The sequence below is a fragment of the Artemia franciscana genome, chromosome 4 (assembly GCF_032884065.1).
Source record: "Artemia franciscana chromosome 4, ASM3288406v1, whole genome shotgun sequence".
NCBI lineage: Eukaryota > Metazoa > Arthropoda > Branchiopoda > Anostraca > Artemiidae > Artemia > Artemia franciscana.
This window is the reverse complement of record NC_088866.1, coordinates 33,061,215-33,085,637: the sequence shown is the minus strand read 5'-3', so window position 1 is coordinate 33,085,637 and position 24,423 is coordinate 33,061,215. Positions and strand designations below refer to the sequence as shown.

Below are 24,423 nucleotides of genomic sequence, written 5' to 3'. Positions count from 1 at the left end.
ACGGATGATCAAAAGGCTACGACACAGGAATAACTGAGCATATTAATTTGGAAAATTCAAAAAATTAAAAGGGAGATGATAAAAAAGGCAATATTTGCCTGCTGTCAATACTACTACAATTACCACCATTACTACTACCGCACTACTCCAGTTACATTATTAAGGGGAAATTTGAACTAAATCAAAAGATGTTATGTACAAGCACATTGTCAAAATAGCGCATATCAAGAGTTGATGTCCGTATTAAGTTGAAACTTTCAGTGAATACTTAAAGCGGAAGATCATGCCACCAAAAGGTAATGTGTGCACACAGCAGCTAATACTATTGTTACTGCTAAATTTACTACAATTACTTCTATTGCAACCACTTGTAGGGCTGAGCCATGAGATAGAAATTTTGAGAAATATATAAAAATACAGGTTATCAAAAGGAAATATCAGCAATGTCATAGCAATGGCTAGTTGTATTAAGCTGAAACTTCCAAGACTTGATGAGAGGGATGTTCAACTGACCAAAAGGCAATCGGTTAATGCTACTGCTGCTAGTAGTACTACCTCTATTCAATACTATTACTACTAATATCAATACTGCTACTGCGACTACTATTACAACTGTGCCTAAGGGTATGAAGGTTAATTTTTGAGGAAGGAAGATGAACTGAATCAGAACACGCTCTCTGTGTGCAGGCTGTCAAAAGGGAATAACAGCAATATCTTAGGAACAGTTAGATGTTTGAAATGGAAACTAACAGGGCCTATAGTGAGGGATGATGAACTAATCAAAAGAAAATATTTGTATCCTAATGCTTCTGCTTCTACTCATACTGCTATTATTGTTACTATTATTACAACCTCTATTGCTGCTACTGACACTAAAGCTTAGGCTACTACGATTAATTCTACAGCTACTACTACTACTACTGCTATTAAAACAAGGGATATTAAGGCGATAAATTTGGGATATATAGAAGCTGTGCGGAACTAAATTGGAACACACTATGCCCACACAGGTTGTCAAGTGGACACATCAGAAATGCTTCAAGTATGGTTGATGGTATGCATTAAGCTGAAATTTACAGCGTATATTGAAGAAACCAAAGGTACTCTACCTATACTGCCACTAACGCTGCTACAAATATTGCTACTCCGAAGGTTAAGGTTATTAAGGTGAAGCCTTTAAGGAATATTTAGGCGGATGTAGAACTAAATAAAAAAAATTATGAGCAAGTGGACCTTCAAAAAGGTGACAAAGCAATATATGAAGAACAAATTATATTATTAATTTAGACTTTTAAAGGGTAAGTCTTGGGGGATTTTGAACTAGCAAGAAGGCACAATATGTATACTTTTAATGCTAACACTACAGTAAATAGTAGTGTTAGGGCTGCCTGTTACACAGGCAGCCCTTCTCTCAGGCCCCTTCATTTTCCAAACATATCCAGTCAAACTTCTGAGACAGCCATTTTGTTTAGCATAGAAGAAGAGGTCCAGCAATTGTGTTTTTAGGGATATTAGGCATGTCAACCACCCACAATTAGCTCATTATGCTTTAAAAAAAAATGTTACTTTAAAATAAATCAAAAGGCATTTTGTTTATGGTTGCCAATAAGACACCTCAGCAATATATTGAGAACGACTGGGGGTAATAAGATGAAACTTTTGGGGATACTACTATTACTACTTCTGCTATACAATTTAAATAAACAAAAAGAGTGTAAGTATATCCAGGTTGTCAAAAAGCATAGATAGAATCTTTTGGGAGTGATATTAAGTTTATTTTTCAGGTTAACTTCAGAAGCAATAAAATTACATTATAAAATACTTTGTGTGAGGATTAACAATTGTTGAAAAAGTTTCACCAACATACATAGCAACCCATGCTATGGATTCATTAAAAAAAAAAAAAAAAAAAAAAAAAAAAAAAAAAAAAAAAAAAAAAAAAAAAAAAAAAAAAACTGGAAAGATATAAAATATAATTTTTCCAACAAAAAGACTATGTCAATAAAAAAAAAAAAACGAACAGAAATTAATTATTAAAAAAAAAACTTTCCACAAAACAAGTTTAGTAAAGAAAGTAAAGAGCTCTATTAAGCCAAGAATGAGCAAAAATAAAGTCAAATAATCTTTCAATCGTAAAACTATCAAAAATCACTATCAATAAATGAATAAAACTCAAAATGAACAGGAATTACGATCAAAACAAGAACAAGAATTACAATAAATAGCCAAGCCAAACTCAAAACGAGCAAAAATAAACATGAGTAGGGCTGATAACCCCCATGTTATCACAAGAACAGAACACAGTTTGCGCTTTACTGAAAACAATATACGTTTGAAATTTTTTCACTTTTCTTACTTTCATAAATAAAGAATTGTCAATACTTTTAAGGAATGTGGAAAATTTCCACAGTGATTTGTGTTTTTTTTTTTTTTCAGTAAAGCGCAAAAAAGCGCAAATTTTGTTCTGGTCTTGAGAAGGAATGGGGGGTTATCAACCCTATTCATGTTAATTTTTACTCGTTTCAAGTTTGACTTGGGCTATTTTTTGTAATTTCTGTTCGTTTTGAGTTTCATTTATTTATTTATAGTGATGTGTGGTAGTTTTGCACTTGGAAGATTATTTGACTTTATTTTTGCTCATTCTTGGCTTTGTGGAGCTCTTTACTTTACTTTGAAAAACTTGTTTAGTAGAAAAGTTTTTTAAATTATAAGGATTAAATGCTCCTGGTATAATATCTCGTCGATTATTACTATTATTTCCATGGCTGAAAATAACTATACTCATGATAGCTACATTTCCCGACAGTACATTGTTAATGGAAATTTGTCGTTAAAACTAAATGAACTGCCACGTAGGTTTATCGACCGCTGCAATACAATTACCGATTTTTCACAGGCATGTCTTTTATGAAATGCCTAGTGTCGTAAGTTATTAAGTGTTATGGTATTTGACCTATGCTGAGCGAGTCCTAAAAAGTTAGAGGTGTCAATAATTGCGAGTAATATTTTGTTTTTGTCATTATCGTTTTCTTTTTCTCATTCTTCTCTTGAGGTGTCTTTGTTACGTGCAGAGGATAGCAATGAATTATTGTTATTGCTATCAATACAGTATTTGATTATTTTCTAATTTTGTTTATTACATCTCTACTCGGCACAGTGCGGCAGAATTCGTCTTATGGTTTATATTCCAAATAACATATAAATGTATCTAGAAGGAGTTTTAATTACAAAAAGATAATTAATTGGCCAGCCAGCTAATGTTGATGTAGAAGAGACTCTGTCTTGGCACTTGCAAATAAAAATGCAGTAAAATTTTGCAAAGAAATTTTGCACATCAGGCCGAAGAACCCGTACTAATGAAGAGAAAGGACATTCTCATAATTAATCACGGATCAGATTGTAAGCTGCCATAGTTCATTTCATTATGCGACCACAGAATAATATTAGACATTGAAATTACTTCCTAGTTCACAATTAAGGTTTTGAGTCATATGGAAACAGGTACTTAATTAATTAGCAACTTTTCCAGGTAGAAACCTCTGGAAGTATTCAAGGGATTGTGATTAAAAATAAACAGTAATGAAGTGAGTCTGTCTTTGGGTCAAGCCTCCCATATAAAGTATTCGGATTATCCTATTTGCTTGTACAATTTGCCTGCTTTGAATAGGATTGACGATCACCCCCCTCCCAATATATAAATAACCTGAAATAAATCCATATACACATGCTAAAAAGCAAGTTACTTTAAGAAAGAATTTACCACGAAACGGAACTTAGCCGATTGAGTCAATTCCAAAAGTGGCTCTAATGCATAAACTTATGGACTCAATGCATAAATATAGATACTTAAAAGTGGACATCAGACATTAGGATATATTTTCTTATTTTTGCGGTCCTTACACATACTTTTTCTTTTAGAAGACCACACAATTTTACAGATACGCCCTTTATCGCTTTGTTCTATTAGCCCTAGCTTATTATTCCAGATTAGGTCCTGTTAGTAGCTGCAAATGTACCACTTTTAGAGGATATAGTATGAAATTAGATCAAGTCAAGTTTTTTAAGTTACTAAATAAAAATAAAAAATTATCACTGAAAGGAGGTAGCAACATTGAACCTTAAAACGAACACAAATTATTCCACTTATGAAAGGGCCTGCCCCTTCCTTGACACATCACTCATTATGCTAAATGGTTATTTGAAAACAATTCTCGTTCAGATTTAACGGCACTTGTGCTTCTGCAGTCTTTGTTAAGGAATTGTGGCACAAAATCAAACTTTAGCGTAAAGAGCGAATTTCTGTTCGTTTGGGGTTTTAATGTTGCTCCTTACTTTCAGTTGAAATAACTTGTTTTTTATTTATTTTGTAAGAGTTTTTTAACTCATACCAAGAAATCTCAAGCCCTTGTCTAGAATTTCCCCTGGAAAATCCCCTAGGAACTTTCCTCCCAACGGAAAGTTATTCCCGTGGTAATTCCTCCACCGCAGAAAATTCTCCAAGTAAAAAAATTCGTGTGTTTCCCAATAACAAATACTTTATTTGACAAATGGGGAGCTTGCATAAGTTAAAGCCCTTTCCCCAGGGACTATGGGAGGAATGTCGTCCTCCAGAGTCATAATTATTGGGCCTTTCAACTATGCTGTATTAAATAACCATCTCGAAATTTTGATCGGATGTCTTTGGGGAAAAGGGGTGTGAGACGGGGGGAGGCCCTTCAATGTTACGCTTGGAGATGTTAAGGATAATTGTCTTGGGTAAATGTTTACCGGGTCAGAACTGTCTAGAGGATCTTTCCTTGGGGAGGGAATTTTCCGTGGATGTGGAGCTGGATTTCTTGGCATTTTTTAAAATACGGTCAAGAATTAAATAAAAAAAAACAAGTTTTTTCAACTGAAACAAGGAACGAAATTAAAACTTAAAACAAACGGATATTATTACAAATGTGAAGGGGGTCACCCCCTCTTCAACACCTCACTGTTTACGCTAAAGTTTGAGTTTTGTCCTAATTCTTTAAGAACAACTCTCGGATCATTAGGGTCGTTTCATAAGACCAATAACTAGCTTTTTGTAAGAACTTAAGACTTTAGCGTGAAGAACAAAGTGTTGAAAAGGGAGCGACCCCCTCATATATGTTATAATTTCTGTTCGTTTTAAGTTTTAATATGGCTTCTTACTTTCAGTTGGAAAAGCTTGTTTTTTTCTATTTAATAAAAGTGTGAGATGTTCAATCAATATAGCCTAGCACTTGAATTTGTATATATATATATATATATATATATATATATATATATATATATATATATATATATATATATATATATATATATATATATATATATATATACTAGCTGTTGGGGTGGCGCTTCGCGCCACCCCAACACCTAGTAGGTGGGGGCGCTTCGCGCCCCCCCCCAAGCCCCCCCGCGCGCGTAAGTCGTTACGCGCTATATTAGTTACGCGCCATTGTAGTTGTGTCCCTATGCCCCACCTGTGAATATAGATATATATATATATATATATATATATATATATATATATATATATATATATATATATATATATATATATATATATATATATATATATATATATATATATATATATATATATATATATATATATATATATATATATGTTTTTAACTACGTAAAACTTGCGAATATACAACATTCTTTGCTGTCCCATTGTCTGTGCATATAAATAGATTGTCAGGTTTACCGACTCTTGAACATGCAACATATAATGGTCCATGGGAAAACAATCCGTATTCAGATCTATACCTCATGATTCTAATGATTGCCCTTGAGCTTTGTTGATGGTGATTGCTAATCGACGATTCCCTGTGTCGCCGTCGTCATTTATATATCCCCGTGTGCCCCCCGGTGTCCCGGTCGTCATTTATATTCCATGTGTTCCGGTCGTCATTTATGTCCCGGTGTCCCAGTCTGTGAATTCTCTTTGAGGGTCCCGGGCGTCATTGATATTCCTTGTGTCCCGGTCGTCATTCGTGTCCCGGTGTCCCAGTCTGTATATACATTCGTTTTTGAATTGGTCTTTTTTTAGGTTTTAGTTTTCTGCCTTTTTTTTAGTTTTTTTTTAGTTATACCTCATGATTCTAATGATTGCCCTTGAGCTTTGTCGATGGTGGTTGCTAATCGAACATTCTCTGTGTCCCCATCGTCATTTATATATCCCCCTGTGCCCCCCGGCGTCCCCGTTGTAGTTGTGTCCCTGTGTCTCGGTCGTCATTTATATTCCCTGTGTCCCGGTCGTCATTTGTATTCCGGTGTCCCAGTCTGTATATACATTCGTTTTTGAAATGGTAAATGATGAAATAAATTTTTGTATTTTTCCCCTTTTTTTCTTTTTAGTTTTTTTTTGGTTTTTACATTTTTTAGTTTTTTTAGTTTTTTTTCCTTTTTCTTTTTAGTTTTTTTTTATTTTTATTTTTTTAGTTTTGTTTTTCTCCTTTATTTTTCTTTTTGTTTCCTTTTTTTAGTTTTTTTATTTTTTAGTTTTTTTAGTTTTTTAGCTTTTTTAGTTTTTTTATTAGTTTTTAGTTTGTTTTTTTCTTTTTAGTTTTTTTGTAGTTTTTACCTTTTTTTTTAGTTTTTTTTTTACTTATATCCTGGTCGTCATTTATACTCCCTGTGTCCCGGTCGTCATTTGTGATGGTTTGTTGACGGTGTTTTGTTGATGGTGATTGCTAATTGAACATTCCTTGTGTCCCGGTCGCTTTCTCTTTGAGTGTCCCGGTCGTCATTTATATTCCCTATGTGCCGGTGTCCTGGTCGTCATTTGTGTCCCAATGTAATTTCGTAATTTCGTCAGTCGAAAACATGACGTCAGTCGACACAGAAACATGACGTCACCTGATCCACAGACAGACAGACAGACAACTTATTTTTATATATATAGATATATATATATATATATATATATATATATATATATATATATATATATATATATATATATATATATATATATATATATATAAAAATATATATATATATATTTATATATATATATATATATATATATATATATATATATATATATATATATATATATATATATATATATATATATATATATATATATATATATATATATATATATATATATATATATATATATATATATATATATATATATATATATATATATAACGAAAAGAGAAATCACCAATGCAACAGCACAAACACATTAAAAAAAAAGAAAAAGGGAGACAGAAGGAGAAAAGGAAGACTGTTTTCCTAAATTAGTGACTAATATAGACCAGCACTTGAATGAGGCCTTAACCCTACTCATCCATACAATCACAAAGGTCAAACAGCATAGCCATACACAATCAACCATAAATAATAATCCATGGACAGGCAGTCATGTCGTCAATAAGAATAAGTCGTCATTTGCCAAACAATAAAAACAGTAAAGACAAATAATTCAGAGGCAACAACCAAACACAAGGGCTCATCAGGAGAATACACTTGCCTGTAGGGTTTCGGCACTTTAAATTCTCTACCCAGTCAAGTGTTGTGCCTACCACAGAATACCTATGGTATCCCCGTGTCAGGTATCACCCCCAGAATATATACCTATGAAAAAAAAGCCAGGTTCCGGCTCCGTAAAGAAGCACGGATCCCACCGAAGCATTGTATATGCGCATCTTGGTCCTACGGCTGATAGAAGGTTTCCTCCAAAGGGCACTTAGTCTTCCCACTACTGCTGAGGCTTTGGCGATTCTGTGCATTAGATCTTTGAGGATTGATCCGTCATTTGAGAGGATAGAGCCAAGGTATGTAAATTCCTCAACAATCTCAGCTGGTTTGTCACTGACCATTAGAGCTGGCGGTGGAAGCGGTGAGTAACGGGTTCAAAAACATCACTTTTGTCTTCTGCCAATTAATCGACAGCCCTATCTTTAAGGCTTCATCAGCAAGGATCTGTAGAGCTTCTGTGAGCTTCGACAGTGAATCGGAGGCAAGAGCAAGGTCATCGACATATTCAGCGTCTGAAAGTACTCTATCTCCGTAATGTAACCCAAAATGGAGGTGGTTTATGGTCCGAGTCATAATGTAATCGATGACACAATTATATAGCTCTGAAGCAGCAGCACGGCCTTGACGGACTCCAGTATTGATTTCAAAAGATGAGCTACGTCTGCCATTGACTTACACGCAGCTCTCAGTCCCTTCGTAGAGCCGCTCAAAAAGGTTGCAGTACTTCACTGGTAGTCCCGTTGTTTTCAATATGAGCCAGAGTGATTGCCGGATCGAAAGCAGCCTTGAAATCCACAAAGGCAACACATGCTTTTTGTTGAAATTCTCGAGTCTTTTCTATCAGCTACCGCATTATGAATATTTGCTCCACGGTGGACCTTCCTGGCATGAAGCCAGCCTGTTGGCTTCTGAGGAAAGTGGTAAAGCATTCCAGGAGGGTCATAAGGAAGAGTTTTCCGGGCACAGAGAGGAGTGTGATGCCACGATAGTTGGAGCAGATTCTGCGACTGCTTTCCGTTTCTAGAGAGGCAGAATGATGCCCACTCACCAGTCTTTTGGAATCCATTCTGTACGAAATACTATGGAGAACAGTACTTGGAGCCAGAGAAGGGTCACTGCCCCACCATATTTCAGCAGTTCTGCAGGGATACCACAGGCTCCTGGGGCTTGGTTGTTTTTCACCCGTTTCAGACATTTCAGGATTTCTGTAGAAGCTAAAGGGTGTTGTACACTTTGACACGGGGCCTCATGCTGGATACAACTTGAAGACGGTCAGGGTCGGGCTGGCTAACACAATCCAGGCTTAGAAGTGAAGAGAAGTGATCCTTCCAGGCAGACAGTTGAGTGCTCTCGTCAGTGAGTATATTTCCATCATTAGATGTGATAGGGACTAGGGAGGATGGCTTTCCATCTGTAAGATCCTGAAAGTGTTTGTATAGAGCGTATGTGTCACCCTTTCTGGCGGCCTCCTCGAGATCGGTGGCCTTTTTCTCGGTGAACAGCTTTCTGTCTCTGTGGAGGGATTTATTTCTTATGCCGTTTAGACGTCTGTAGGTAACCATGTCTTCCTTAGGCGTGCTTTGCAACACTGTTCAATAACATCTAGAGTTTCCTGCAATATCCAGGACTTTTTTCTGGGCTTCAGACACCGATAGTACTTTCAGCTGAAAGTAATACACCGTCCTTCTGAAATTTGACCAAGACAGTCGAAACGGTTTGAGAAGGAGACAGCATAGACCTGGCGCGTGTTGGAGTTTGCGAGATTGTTCAGGTTTAATTTGGGGAGACGGTGATCACTTTTCTGCGCTTTCAGGCGTAGTCTAAGGTTAGAAACAACAAGCCAGTGGTCAGTGTTTCCCAATTCTGCACTTCTGTAAGTTCGGCAATTAGTTATAGAGGAACGCCAGCGTCAGGGCACGATTGTGTAGTCCGACATCTTTCTTGTTCGTCCGTCATTGCTCTACCAGGTATATTTGTGAACTTCTTTGCTTTGAAAAAGTGTCTTGGTGATCACGAGATCGTGCATGTTGCACAGCTGAAGGAGTCTTAACCCATTGTCGTTCAAACAGTCGGGTATTACAGGTCCTAGAGCATTGTTCCAAATGCCGTCTGTATCTCTGACAGTGCCGTTGAAGTCGCCAAGAAGGGTTAAAACGTTATGAGTGGATACTTTTGCTAGGATGCTAGACAGCTGGGCGTAAAAACGATCTTTCATCTCATCTGAGGCTTGGTTTGTTGGGGCGTAGCAGACAATGATGGTCCATTTTCCATGTTTGTGCTGGATTTGCTCTGTTAGTATCCTGTCTGATATTTGCTCGTAAGAAAGGAGGTACCTCCTGGTCCGAGAATCTAGCACAAGTGCGACTCCATTAGTTTTGGTTCTCTGATCACCCGACCAGATTAGGTGATAGCCTTCACCAATGTCTCCAGAGTCGTTTCCTATAAGACGAGCTTCAGTTACGCCTGCTACAGCCACACCAAAACGCTTGAGTTCTAGCGCAAGCATTGACTTCGCTCCAGGAAAGTTAAGGGTTAGAACGTTTTAGAAGAAGAAGACCACCTTGGTCAATAAGGTTCAAACGATGGTCGAATATCGGTCCGGGGACATGCTGAGGTCTTGACGGGTAAAAAGAAGATCGATCATCCGAGGCAGTAACATCACTATTCGTTGCAATTAGGTTCAAGTGGAGGGTCAGAAGCCCAACCGACCAGAGGCCTGGGACCTGATTATCTAGAGGAGTCTAACTATTGAGTGTCCCTGGGGTGGTCTACCCACCTTGTGAGGTCAAGGCCACCCTTTGCGTGGAGCGTTTAGTTAAGGGATTCCCCATATCCAGTGGCATGTGGTCAGCAGACCAAGGTCTGCTTCATTCCGGACGAAATCCACCATATATATATATATATATATATATATATATATATATATATATATATATATATATATATATATATATATATATATATATATATATATATATGTGTGTGTGTGTGTAAATATATAATGAAAAGGGAAATCACCAATGCAACAGCACAAACTCATTAAAAAAAAAAAGGAAGACAGAAGGAGAAAAGGAAGACTGTTTTCCTCCATTAGTGATTAATATAGATCAGCACTTGAATGAGGCCTTAACCCTACTCATCCATACAATCACATAGGTCAAATATATATATATATATATATATATATATATATATATATATATATATATATATATATATATATATATATATATATTAGAAGGAGAAAGGGAAGACTGTTTTCCTACATTAGTGATTAATGTAGATCAGCACTTGAATGAGGCCTTAACCCTACTCATCCATACAATCACATAGGTCATATATATATATATATATATATATATATATATATATATATATATATATATATATATATATATATATATATATATATATATATATCTATATATATAAAAATAAGTTGTCTGTCTGTCTGTGGATCAGGTGACGTCATGTTTCTGTGTTGACTGACGTCATGAAATTAGTTGTCGTCATTTTTGCTTTGACGGTGACGTCATTAACGGTATTTAAGACATTTGTTCACGGAAAAATGTTTAATTGTAAAATGACTGAAGAACCTACAATGGCAACAGCCGAGGAAGCTGCTCAAAGAGTTTATGCCAAAAAACTTGCTGCTGATAGAGAAAGTAAGAAAAAAAAGCGTTCCGAGGAATCACAAGAACAGCAAGAAAACAGGCTTGCGGCTAAAGAACGCAAAACCGCGCAGTTAGATGAAAATCCACCTGGACAGCGAGAGTCAAAACATATCAAAACTGAAAATGATAGCGATGATGATTGGGTTTGGGATTTTGACTTGGATAAGGTCATCAATGCCTACCAGATTTAAGTTAAAAAAACAAAGGTTCGTCGATATGTACTTCATAGTGACGCTGAAAAATAAAGAAGAAAAAGAAAACTGAAAAAAGAAAAAAGGTAAAAAACTAAAAAAAAAACTAAAAAGAAAAAACACTCAAAGAGAAATTACAGACCGGGACACAAATGACGACCGAGACAGAGGGAATATAAGTGACGACCGGGAACCTCAAAGAGAAATTACAGACTGGGACACCCGGACACAAATCACGACCGGGACACAGGGAATATAAATGACGACCAGGACACAGGGACACAACTACAACGGGGACACCGGGGGCACAGGTGGGATATATAAATGACGACCGGGACACAGGGACTGTTCGAATAGAAATTACAGACCGGGACACCGGGACACAAATGACGACCGGGACACCGGGACACAGGGAATATAAATGACGACCGGGACACTCAAAGAGAAATTACAAACTGGGACACCGGGACAAAAATGACGACCGGGACACAGGGAATATAAATGACGACCGGGACACAGGGACACATCATTAGAATAATGAGGTATAGATCTGAATACGGATTGTTTTTCCCATGGACAATTATATGTTGCATGTTCAAGAGTCAGTAAACCTGACAATCTATTTATATGCACAGACAATGGGACAGCGAAGAATGTTGTATATTCGCATGTTTTACGTAGTTAAAAACATATATTTATATCTATCTCTATTCACAGGTGGGACACAGGGACACAACTACAATGGCGCGTAACTAATATGGCGCGTAACGACTTACGCGCGCAGGGGGGCTTGGGGGGCGCGAAGCGCCCCACCAACTAGCTAGTATATATATATATATATATATATATATATATATATACATATATATATATATATATATATATATATATATATATATATATATATATATATATATATATATATATATATATATATACTATCTTTATAAACGAGCAATAATTGGGTATGTATTTATTTATTTATTTTTCTCAAAACGGCAGCAAAAACTTTCGGGAAAATCGGCATTCTGGGATTCTCTGGCTTAAAAAAAAAAAAATTATTCAGGTCAGAAGTTTGAAAAAATTGTTAAAAGCCTTAATTTTTGAAAAAAAAAAATATTTATGTGAGTGACCTCTTTTTTATGAATACACTGGAAAAGCATACATGCTTCATATGTGCCTAAGTAGTGGTTGTGTTGTTTCACTGTCTATGATGTAGACAAAATTACACAAGAAACATATGATTGACAAGAAAAGTTATATGATTGACGTCATATCTCTGAGTATATTTCAAGAGAATGAAATGAATAATTTCCGTCCTCCACAGGAGAGGAAGTATCCATTTTACATCTATGACACACGCAACATTACAAAAAGGACATCATTGTAATCAGTGTAAGACAACTACACAGTGTAATTAATCTATTTACACAAGGGGTTTTAAGTAATCTCATAATGCCAAGAGGACAATAGAACAACCTAGAATATCAAACGCGACGAGACCTATCTGAGCAGCTAAGGTAAAGCATACTAAAACGTCTAAAGTAATGATAAACACAAACGAAGAACAAGCATATACGGTCAGAAAACTTCCATCAACAACGATTACAACGAGCCAATAACAAAAGTGAAGAACAAAGAAACATACAATTCGAAGATAAGCACCAGCAAGAATTAAAACTACTCAAAAACCAAAGTGAAGAACAAAGACAAATGCTGCTGAAAAATATGTCACAGGATATATATGAAGAACAAGGATATATACACAGCGAGAACAAGGATATATATGGTTAAAATATAAGCGACGGTGAGACTTACAAGCAATTGCAAGAAAGCTAGTATCCAAATGTGTCAAAAATGGAGTGAAAAAAAGAATGGTGCTGTTAGAAGACAAGCAACAACAAAAATCAGAACGGGTCAAATATTAATATGAAGACGACAAATATGTTAGGACAACAACGACATTACAATCTTGGACGCCAGCAAAATGTCACGCAAAAACCAGTACACATTGACAAGGATGATATAATATACACAACTGTTCATTACAGGTCATAGGGACCCTTCAACTATCTGTGTTCCCTGGGGAACCCTCCATATCCCCAACAGAAGAGTATGAAATGAAGCTGACTCATTTAGAGGTTTCTGCTTTCGATGATAATCAATATATACAACCCTCCATATCCCCGATGAAAGAGTAGGAAACAAAGCTGACTCATTTAGAGGTTTCTACTTACGATGATAATCAATATACACAAGCCTACCGCATGCCGAGTGCCGGGGACCAGATTCGAAATCGTCTACATGTTTTTTTTTTAACTGGCATATTGCCATTTCTGGCAACTAAAACGATGTAAAATGGTCACAACTTTACGGAAGAACTTGTATTTTTCTCATGGTTGCTGTTCCGAACCTATGGTAACACCATGGCATCAAGAAGCGGCTCACATTGTCTACGATTACAAGATAAGTGACAATGAATATAAAAGCCTGTCTTGTAACCATGCCAGAGGCCGGCCTCGAAATCTGCTACACAGTTTTTTCTCTTCTTAAAAGTGGCAAATTGACATTTATGGCCTCAAGAACGATCTAAATAGGTCACACCTCTAAGAAAGAATTCGTATTCTTCCCAGCGTGGCTGTATCGAGCCTGTGGTCACGTCATAACATCAAAAAACGCTCAAATTGTTTCTGGTTGCAGCGGTAGTTAGCAACTTAGTATGAGACGATTAAGTCCAATACTAAGAAATGTGATAGTCCATAAATCCTGAAAATAGTATCAGATCAAAACAAGAAGTACACGATTAGAACCGTCTTGTCCAAAACCCCTTTGTAGGAGACTTACCGTCCCTAACGAGGAAAATCCAACATTCTGGGCTGTCCCATTGTCTGTGCATATACAAAGCCTTATATACATATAATGACGTCATATGCAAACGCTCTTTTTACAAACAAACAAACATGCATACATACAACTTATTTTTATATAGATAGATAGATAGATAGATAGATATACATATACAATACAAATTAACTACGTAAAACTTGCGTATATACAATATTCTTCGCTATCCCATTGTCAGTGCATATAAATAGACTAGCTGTTGGGTGGCGCTTCGCGCCACCCCAACACCTAGTTGGTGGGGCGCTTCACGCCCTCCCCCAAGCCCCCCCGCGCGCGTAAGTCGTTACGCGTCATTGTAGTTGTGTCCCTGTGTCTCACCTGTGAATATATATATATATATATATATATATATATATATATATATATATATATATATATATATATATATATATATATATATATATCTATATATATAAAAATAAGTTGTCTGTCTGTGGATGGATGGATGGATGGATGGATGGGTGGATCAGGTGACGTCACCTGAAAAAACTGGATCAGGTGACGTCAAAACTGAAAAAACTAAAAAAAGGCAAAAACTACAAAAAAAACTAAAAACTAATAAAAAAAATAAAAAAGCTAAAAAACTAAAAAAACTATAAAGGTAAAAACCAATAAAAAACTAAAAAAAAACTGAAAAAACTAAAAAAAGGCAAAAACTACAAAAAAAAACTAAAAACTAATAAAAAAAGTAAAAAAGCTAAAAAACTAAAAAAACTAAAAAAACTAAAAAAGGTAAAAAACTAAAAAAAATAAAAAATAAAAAAAAAATAAAAAAAAAGGAAAAAACTGAAAAATAAGCTAAAATAAAGGTAAAAACCAATAAAAAACTAAAAAAAAAAAGGAAAAAACTAATAAATGACGACACTCAAAGAGAAAGCGACCAGGACAAAAGGAATGTTCGATTAGCAATCAACAAAGCACCGGGACACAGGGAGTATAAATGACGACCAGGACATAAGTAAAAAAAAAAAACTATCTATATATATAAAAATAAGTTGTCTGTGGATCTGTGGATCGTGGATCAGGTGACGTCACCTGAAAAAACTGGATCAGGTGACGTCAAAACTGAAAAAACTAAAAAAAGGCAAAAACTACAAAAAAAACTAAAAACTAATAAAAAAAATAAAAAAGCTAAAAAACTAAAAAAACTAAAAAAAGGCAAAAAAAACTAAAAACTAATAAAAAAGCTAAAAAACTAAAAAAACTAAAAAAAAAGGCAAAAACTACAAAAAAACTAAAAACTAATAAAAAAAATAAAAAAGCTAAAAAACTAAAAAAACTAAAAAAAGGTAAAAAACTAAAAAAACTAAAAACTAAAAAAAACTAAAAAAGGTAAAAACTAAAAGAGCTAAAAAAGAAAAAAATAAATGACGACACTCAAAGAGAAAGCGACCAGGACAAAAGGAATGTTCGATTAAAATGACGACCGGGACACAGGGAATATAAATGACGACCGGGACACAGGGACACAACTACAACGGGGACACCGGGGGAAACAGGGGGATATAAATGACGACCGGGACAAAAAAACTAAAAAGAAAAAAAAACTAAAAACTAATAAAAAAACTAAAAATCTAAAAATCTAAATAAGCTAAAAAAGAAAAAAAAAGGAAAAAAATAAAGGAGAAAAACAAAACTAAAAAACGAATGTATATACAGACCGGGACACCGGGATACAAATGACGACCGGGACCCGGGACACAGGGAATATAAATGACGACCGGGACACAGGGACACAACTACAACGGGGACACCGGGGGAAACAGGGGGATGTAAATGACGACCGGGACACCGGGACAGGGAATGGTCGATTAGCAATCACCATCAACAAAGCTCAAGGGCAATCATTAGAATCATGAGGTATAGATCTGAATACAGATTGTTTTCCCATGGACCATTATATGTTGCATGTTCAAGAGTCGGTAAACCTGACAATCTATTTATATGCAAAGACAATGGGACAGCAAAGAATGTTGTATATTCGCAAGTTTTACGTAGTTAAAACCATATATATATATCTATCTATATTCACAGGTGGGACATAGGGACACAACTACAATGGCGCGTAACTATTATGGCGCGTAACGACTTACGCGCGCGGGGGGGCTTGGGGGGGGCGCGAAGCGCCCCCACCAACTAGGTGTTGGGGTGGCGCGAAGCGCCACCCCAACAGCTAGTATATATATATATATATATATATATATATATATATATATATGTTTTTAACTACGTAAAACCATGCGAATATACAACATTCTTCGCTGTCCCATTGTCTGTGCATATAAATAGATTGTCAGGTTTACTGACTCTTGAACATGCAACATATAATTGTCCATGGGAAAAACAATCCGTATTCAGATCTATACCTCATTATTCTAATGATGTGTCCATGTTTCCCGGTCGTCATTTATATTCCCTGTGTCCCGGTCGTCATTTGTGTCCCAGTATCCCAGTTTGTAATTTCTCTTTGAGTGTCCCGGTCGTCATTTATATTCCCTTTGTCCCGGTGTCCCGGTCGTCATTTGTGTCCCGGTCTGTAATTTCTATTCGAACAATCCCTGTGTCCCGGTCGTCATTTATATATCCCGCCTGTGCCCCCAGCGTCCCCGTTGTAGTTGTGTCCCTACGTCCCGGTCGTCATTTATATTCCCTGTGTCCCGGTCGTGATTTGTGTCCGGGTGTCCCAGTCTGTAATTTCTCTTTGAGGTTCCCGGTCGTCATTTATATTCCCTGTGTCCCATTCGTCATTTGTGTCCCGGTGTCCCGGTATGTAATTTCATCAGTTGACAAACATGACCTCAGTCGACAAACAACTTCATGACGCATACAGCTCAATCCTTATAATGACGTCAGTCGACAAACATGACGTCAGTCGACACACAAACATGACGTCACTTGACACACACACACACACACACAGACAACTTATTTATATATATATATATATACATTGTCAGGTTTACCGACACTCGAACATGCAACGTACAATTGTCCACGGGAAAAACAATCTGTAGTAAGATTTCTACCGCATTTTTCTAATGATTGCCCTTGATCTTTGTTGATGGTGATTGCAAATGCTAATCGAATTGGGAATGGCAATCTTTTAAATTGAAAAGGCAGATCCGTTGGAATCATGGGGATGCGAGGAATAAGAACAGCCTCACCCTCAAAAGCCCCTGTCAAGATTGTTGCCTCTATTACGTTTTCCATTGTTTTTTTTTTAAGGCAAGTCGCGTGCCATTGCAAAGCTTTGGTGGGTTGATATTTTGTAACAATATTATTGGTACGCCTATTTTTAGTTGTAGCACGTGTGGTGGAAACCCTGGGAGATCCAGGGAATTTGAAAATACAGATGGATAATTAACCGCCTCATTTGGTTCCAGAACTGTGTCGACTGACTTGTAAAGGACTGCCTGCTCTCGAATCTTGGTCAAAACAATATTGTTGATTTCATGGACGTCTTTATTCTTGGCTGCCAGAATCACTCGGTCTTTTAGCCATTTATAATTTTTATAATCGGTTAGAATATTCGGAAATACATTTTCAACCAATGCATTTTTGGACGTCACTAAATTACAGAATTCAGCAGGCAGTTGTATACGCCCTAAAATTGAGTCTACTGGGAGCTTTCCGTTTCCAATTGCCAGCAATTGATCTGAAAATGTTTGACCAGAGTCATCGTTTTGCAATCGGACACACATATTTGTAGTTAATTTTAATGTCTTTACGTGTGACCATAAATTAGAATTTTTCAGGCAAGCATTCATTTCGTCGGCAGCGGTTGATCTAGGTATTATAGGTAATGTCTGCCTGAAATCTCCCGCAAGCAATATTAATGTGCTGCCAAAGGGTTTCGAATTCCCTCGCAAATCTCTCAAAGATTGATCCAGAGCCTCGAGCGATTTTTTGTGTGCCATTGTGCACTCGTCCCAAATAATAAGTTTGCATTGCTGCAATACTTTACCCATCCCAGATGATTTGGAAATATTGCACGTGGGAGTTTCTGTAGAATGAAAATTCAGAGGCAATTTCAAAGCGGAATGAGCAGTTCTTCCACCAGGCAGCAACGTTGCGGCTATTCCGGACGACGCAATTGCCAACGCTATGTCATTTTTTTATCGAATTGATGCCAGAATCAATTTTATCACAAATGTCTTACCAGTACCTCCTGTCGCATCCAAAAAGAAGATTTCTCCAACGTTGTTATCGACACAATGCATTATCTTATTATAAAGTTATACCCTTACTAAGGGTTTTCCTTAGTAAGAATAGTAAGAGGCGATCCTCAGCATGGCACTATACACCAGAAAAGTAAGTTTTCAAAAGATGCTTCTATTATCTTAACTTCAAGTTACTATATGCCATGGTGTGTTCTTTACTAGGTTACAATAAAGTACGAACTCTAGCCTGTAGTAATTACAAAAAAGGTCGATAGATTTCATTATAATTCCAGTTAGAAGACAAGTTACAAGACAATTCCAGTTAGAATATATATATATATATATATATATATATATATATATATATATATATATATATACTAGCTGTTGGGGTGGCGCTTCGCGCCACCCCAACACCTAGTTGGTGGGGGCGCTTCGCGCCCCCCCAAGCCCCCCCGCGCGCGTAAGTCGTTACGCGCCATAATAGTTACGCGCCATTGTAGTTGTGTCCCTATGTCCCACCTGTGAATATAGATATATATATATATATGGTTTTAACTACGTAAAACTTGCGAATATACAACATTCTTTGCTGTCCCATTGTCTTTGCATATAAATAGATTGTCAGGTTATCCCCTGTTTCCCCCGGTGTCCCCGTTGTAGTTGTGTCCCTGTGTCCCGGTCGTCATTTATATTCCCTGTGTCCCGGGTCCCGGTCATCATTTGTATCCCGGTGTCCCGGTCTGTATATACATTCGTTTTTTAGTTTTGTTTTTCTCCTTTATTTTTTTCCTTTTTTTTTCTTTTTTAGCTTATTTAGATTTTTAGATTTTTTAGTTTTTTTATTAGTTTTTAGTTTTTATTTCTTTTTAGTTTTTTTGTCCCGGTCGTCATTTATATCCCCCTGTTTCCCCCGGTGTCCCCGTTGTAGTTGTGTCCCTGTGTCCCGGTCGTTATTTATATTCCCTGTGTCCCGGTCGTCATTTGTATCCCGGTGTACCGGTCTGTATATACATTCGTTTTTTAGTTTTGTTTTTCTCCTTTATTTTTTTCCTTTTTTTTTCTTTTTTAGTTTATTTAGATTTTTAGATTTTTTAGTTTTTTTATTAGTTTTTAGTTTTTTTTTCTTTTTAGTTTTTTTGTAGTTTTTACCTTCTTTTTAGTTTTGTTAATTTTTTTTTTACTTGTGTCCTGGTCGTCATTTATACTCCCTGTGTCCCGGTGCTTTGTTGATTGCTAATCGAACATTCCTTTTGTCCTGGTCGCTTTCTCTTTGAGTGTCGTCATTTATTTTTTTCTTTTTTAGTTCTTTTAGTTTTTACCTTTTTTAGTTTTTTTTTAGTTTTTAGTTTTTTTAGTTTTTTACCTTTTTTTAGTTTTTTTAGTTTTTTAGCTTTTTTATTTTTTTTATTAGTTTTTAGTTTTTTTGTAGTTTTTGCCTTTTTTTTTAGTTTTTTGTCCTGGTCGCTTTCTCTTTGAGTGTCGTCATTTATTAGTTTTTTCCTTTTTTTTTTTAGTTTTTTATTGGTTTTTACCTTTATTTTAGCTTATTTTTCAGTTTTTTCCTTTTTTTTAGTTTTTTTTTATTTTTTATTTTTTTTAGTTTTTACCTTTTTTTAGTTTTTTTAGTTTTTTTAGTTTTTTAGCTTTTTTACTTTTTTTATTAGTTTTTAGTTTTTTTTTGTAGTTTTTGCCTTTTTTTAGTTTTTTCAGTTTTTTTTTTAGTTTTTTATTGGTTTTTACCTTTATAGTTTTTTTAGTTTTTTAGCTTTTTTATTTTTTTATTAGTTTTTAGTTTTTTTTGTAGTTTTTGCCTTTTTTTAGTTTTTTCAGTTTTGACGTCACCTAATCCAGTTTTTTCAGGTGACGTCACCTGACACATCCATCCACACATCCATCCACACATCCACAGACAGACAACTTATTTTTATATATATATATATATATATATATATATATATATATATATATATATATATATATATATATATATATATATATATATATATATATATATATATATATATATATATATATATATATATATATATATATATATATATATATATATATATATGTATATATATATATAAATATATATATATATATATATATATGTATATATATATATATATATAAATATATATATATATATATATATATAGATATATATATATATATATGTATATATATATATATATATATATATATATATATATATATATATATATATATATATATATATATATATATATATATATATATATATATATATTATATTATATATATATATATATATATATATATATATATATATATATATATATATATATATATATATATATATATATATATATATATATATATGTATATATTTATATATAAATATATATATATATATATATATATATATATATATATATATATATATATATATATATATATATATATATATATATATATATATATATATATATATATATATATATATATATATATATATATATATATATATATATATATATATATATATATATATACTAGCTTCGCGCCCCCCCAAGCCCCCCCGCGCGCGTAAGTCGTTACGCGCCATATTAGTTACGCGCCATTGTAGTTGTGTCCCTGTGTCCCACCTGTGAATAGAGATAGATATAAATATATGTTTTTAACTACGTAAAACATGCGAATATACAACATTCTTCGCTGTCCCATTGTCTGTGCATATAAATAGATTTTCAGGTTTACTGACTCTTGAACATGCAACACATAATTGTCCATGGGAAAAACAATCCGTATTCAGATCTATACCTCATTATTCTAATGATGTGTCCCTGTGTCCCGGTCGTCATTTATATTCCCTGTGTCCCGGTCGTCATTTGTGTCCCGGTGTCCCAGTTTGTAATTTCTCTTTGAGTGTCCCGGTCGTCATTTATATTCCCTGTGTCCCGGTGTCCCGGTCGTCATTTGTGTCCCGGTGTCCCGGTCTGTAATTTCTATTCGAACAATCCCTGTGTCCCGGTCGTCATTTATATATCCCGCCTGTGCCCCCGGCGTCCCCGTTGTAGTTGTGTCCCTGTGTCCCGGTCGTCATTTATATTCCTAATATCATGACGTCAGTCAACACAGAAACATGACGTCACCTGATCCACAGACAGACAGACAACTTATTTTTATATATATAGAAGATATATATATATATATATATATATATATATATATATATATATATATATATATATATATATACATATATATATATATATATATATATATATATATATATATATATATATATATATATATATATATATATATATATATATATATATATATATATATATATATATATATCTATATATATAAAAATAAGTTGTCTGTCTGTGGATGTGTGGATGGATGTGTGGATGGATGTGTCAGGTGACGTCACCTGAAAAAACTGGATTAGGTGACGTCAAAACTGAAAAAACTAAAAAAAGGCAAAAACTACAAAAAAAAACTAAAAACTAATAAAAAAAATAAAAAAGCTAAAAAACTAAAAAAACTATAAAGGTAAAAACCAATAAAAAACTAAAAAAAAAACTGAAAAAACTAAAAAAAGGCAAAAACTACAAAAAAAAACTAAAAACTAATAAAAAAAGTAAAAAAGCTAAAAAACTAAAAAAACTAAAAAACTAAAAAAAGGTAAAAAACTAAAAAAATAAAAAATAAAAAAAAACTAAAAAAAAGGAAAAAACTGAAAAATAAGCTAAAATAAAGGTAAAAACCAATAAAAAACTAAAAAAAAAGGAAAAAACTAATAAATGACGACACTCAAAGAGAAAGCGACATAAAGGTAAAAACCAATAAAAAACTAAAAAAAAAAAGGAAAAAACTAATAAATGACGACACTCAAAGAGAAAGCGACCAGGACAAAAAACTAAAAAAAAGGCAAAAACTACAAAAAAACTAAAAACTAATAAAAAAAATAAAAAAGCTAAAAAACTAAAAAAACTAAAAAAAGGTAAAAAACTAAAAAAACTAAAAACTAAAAAAAAACTAAAAAAGGTAAAAACTAAAAGAACTAAAAAAGAAAAAAATAAATGACGACACTCAAAGAGAAAGCGACCAGGACAAAAGGAATGTTCGATTAGCAATCAACAAAGCACCGGGACACAGGGAGTATAAATGACGACCAGGACACAAGTAAAAAAAAAAATTAACAAAACTAAAAAGAAGGTAAAAACTACAAAAAAACTAAAAAGAAAAAAAAACTAAAAACTAATAAAAAAACTAAAAAATCTAAAAATCTAAATAAACTAAAAAAGAAAAAAAAAGGAAAAAAATAAAGGAGAAAAACAAAACTAAAAAACGAATGTATATACAGACCGGTACACCGGGATACAAATGACGACCGGGACACAGGGAATATAAATAACGACCGGGACACAGGGACACAACTACAACGGGGACACCGGGGGAAACAGGGGGATAACCTGACAATCTATTTATATGCAAAGACAATGGGACAGCAAAGAATGTTGTATATTCGCAAGTTTTACGTAGTTAAAACCATATATATATATATATCTATATTCACAGGTGGGACATAGGGACACAACTACAATGGCGCGTAACTATTATGGCGCGTAACGACTTACGCGCGCGGGGGGGCTTGGGGGGGGCGCGAAGCGCCCCCACCAACTAGGGGTTGGGGTGGCGCGAAGCGCCACCCCAACAGCTAGTATATATATATATATATATATATATATATATATATATATATATATACTAGCTGTTGGGGTGGCGCTTCGCGCCACCCCAACACCTAGTTGGTGGGGGCGCTTCGCGCCCCCCCCCCCCCAAGCCCCCCCGCGCGCGTAAGTCGTTACGCGCCATAATAGTTACGCGCCATTGTAGTTGTGTCCCTATGTCCCACCTGTGAATATAGATATATATATATATATATATATATATATATATATATATATATATATATATATATATATATATATATATATATATATATATATATATATATATATATATATATATATATATATATATATATATATATATATATATATATATATATATATATATATTCTATATATATAAAAATAAGTTGTCTGTCTGTGGATGTGTGGATGGATGTGTGGATGGATGTGTCAGGTGACGTCACCTGAAAAAACTGGATTAGGTGACGTCAAAACTGAAAAAACTAAAAAAAGGCAAAAACTACAAAAAAAAACTAAAAACTAATAAAAAAAATAAAAAAGCTAAAAAACTAAAAAAACTATAAAGGTAAAAACCAATAAAAAACTAAAAAAAAAACTGAAAAAACTAAAAAAAGGCAAAAACTACAAAAAAAAACTAAAAACTAATAAAAAAAGTAAAAAAGCTAAAAAACTAAAAAAACTAAAAAAACTAAAAAAAGGTAAAAAACTAAAAAAAATAAAAAATAAAAAAAAACTAAAAAAAAGGAAAAAACTGAAAAATAAGCTAAAATAAAGGTAAAAACCAATAAAAAACTAAAAAAAAAAGGAAAAAACTAATAAATGACGACACTCAAAGAGAAAGCGACATAAAGGTAAAAACCAATAAAAAACTAAAAAAAAAAAGGAAAAAACTAATAAATGACGACACTCAAAGAGAAAGCGACCAGGACAAAAAACTAAAAAAAAAGGCAAAAACTACAAAAAAACTAAAAACTAATAAAAAAAATAAAAAAGCTAAAAAACTAAAAAAACTAAAAAAAGGTAAAAAACTAAAAAAACTAAAAACTAAAAAAAAACTAAAAAAGGTAAAAACTAAAAGAACTAAAAAAGAAAAAAATAAATGACGACACTCAAAGAGAAAGCGACCAGGACAAAAGGAATGTTCGATTAGCAATCAACAAAGCACCGGGACACAGGGAGTATAAATGACGACCAGGACACAAGTAAAAAAAAAAATTAACAAAACTAAAAAGAAGGTAAAAACTACAAAAAAACTAAAAAGAAAAAAAAACTA

At 34.1% G+C, this 24,423-nt stretch overlaps 1 protein-coding gene and 1 long non-coding RNA gene across 2 annotated transcripts; one reads left to right on the top strand and one right to left on the bottom strand.

Annotated features, from left to right (window-relative positions):
* Positions 1-9,466: 9,466 nt before the first annotated feature.
* LOC136025749 (craniofacial development protein 2-like) lies at positions 9,467-10,012 on the bottom strand. Its single transcript, XM_065701736.1, has one exon. The coding sequence runs from the start codon at positions 10,010-10,012 to the stop codon at positions 9,467-9,469; it is 546 nt and encodes a 181-aa protein (XP_065557808.1).
* A 13,439-nt stretch (positions 10,013-23,451) lies between these two features.
* LOC136025646 (uncharacterized) lies at positions 23,452-24,335 on the top strand. The gene is made up of 2 exons (XR_010617132.1): positions 23,452-23,924; positions 24,002-24,335. It is a non-coding gene; the product is annotated as an uncharacterized LOC136025646 (long non-coding RNA).
* The last annotated feature ends 88 nt before the right edge of the window (positions 24,336-24,423 follow it).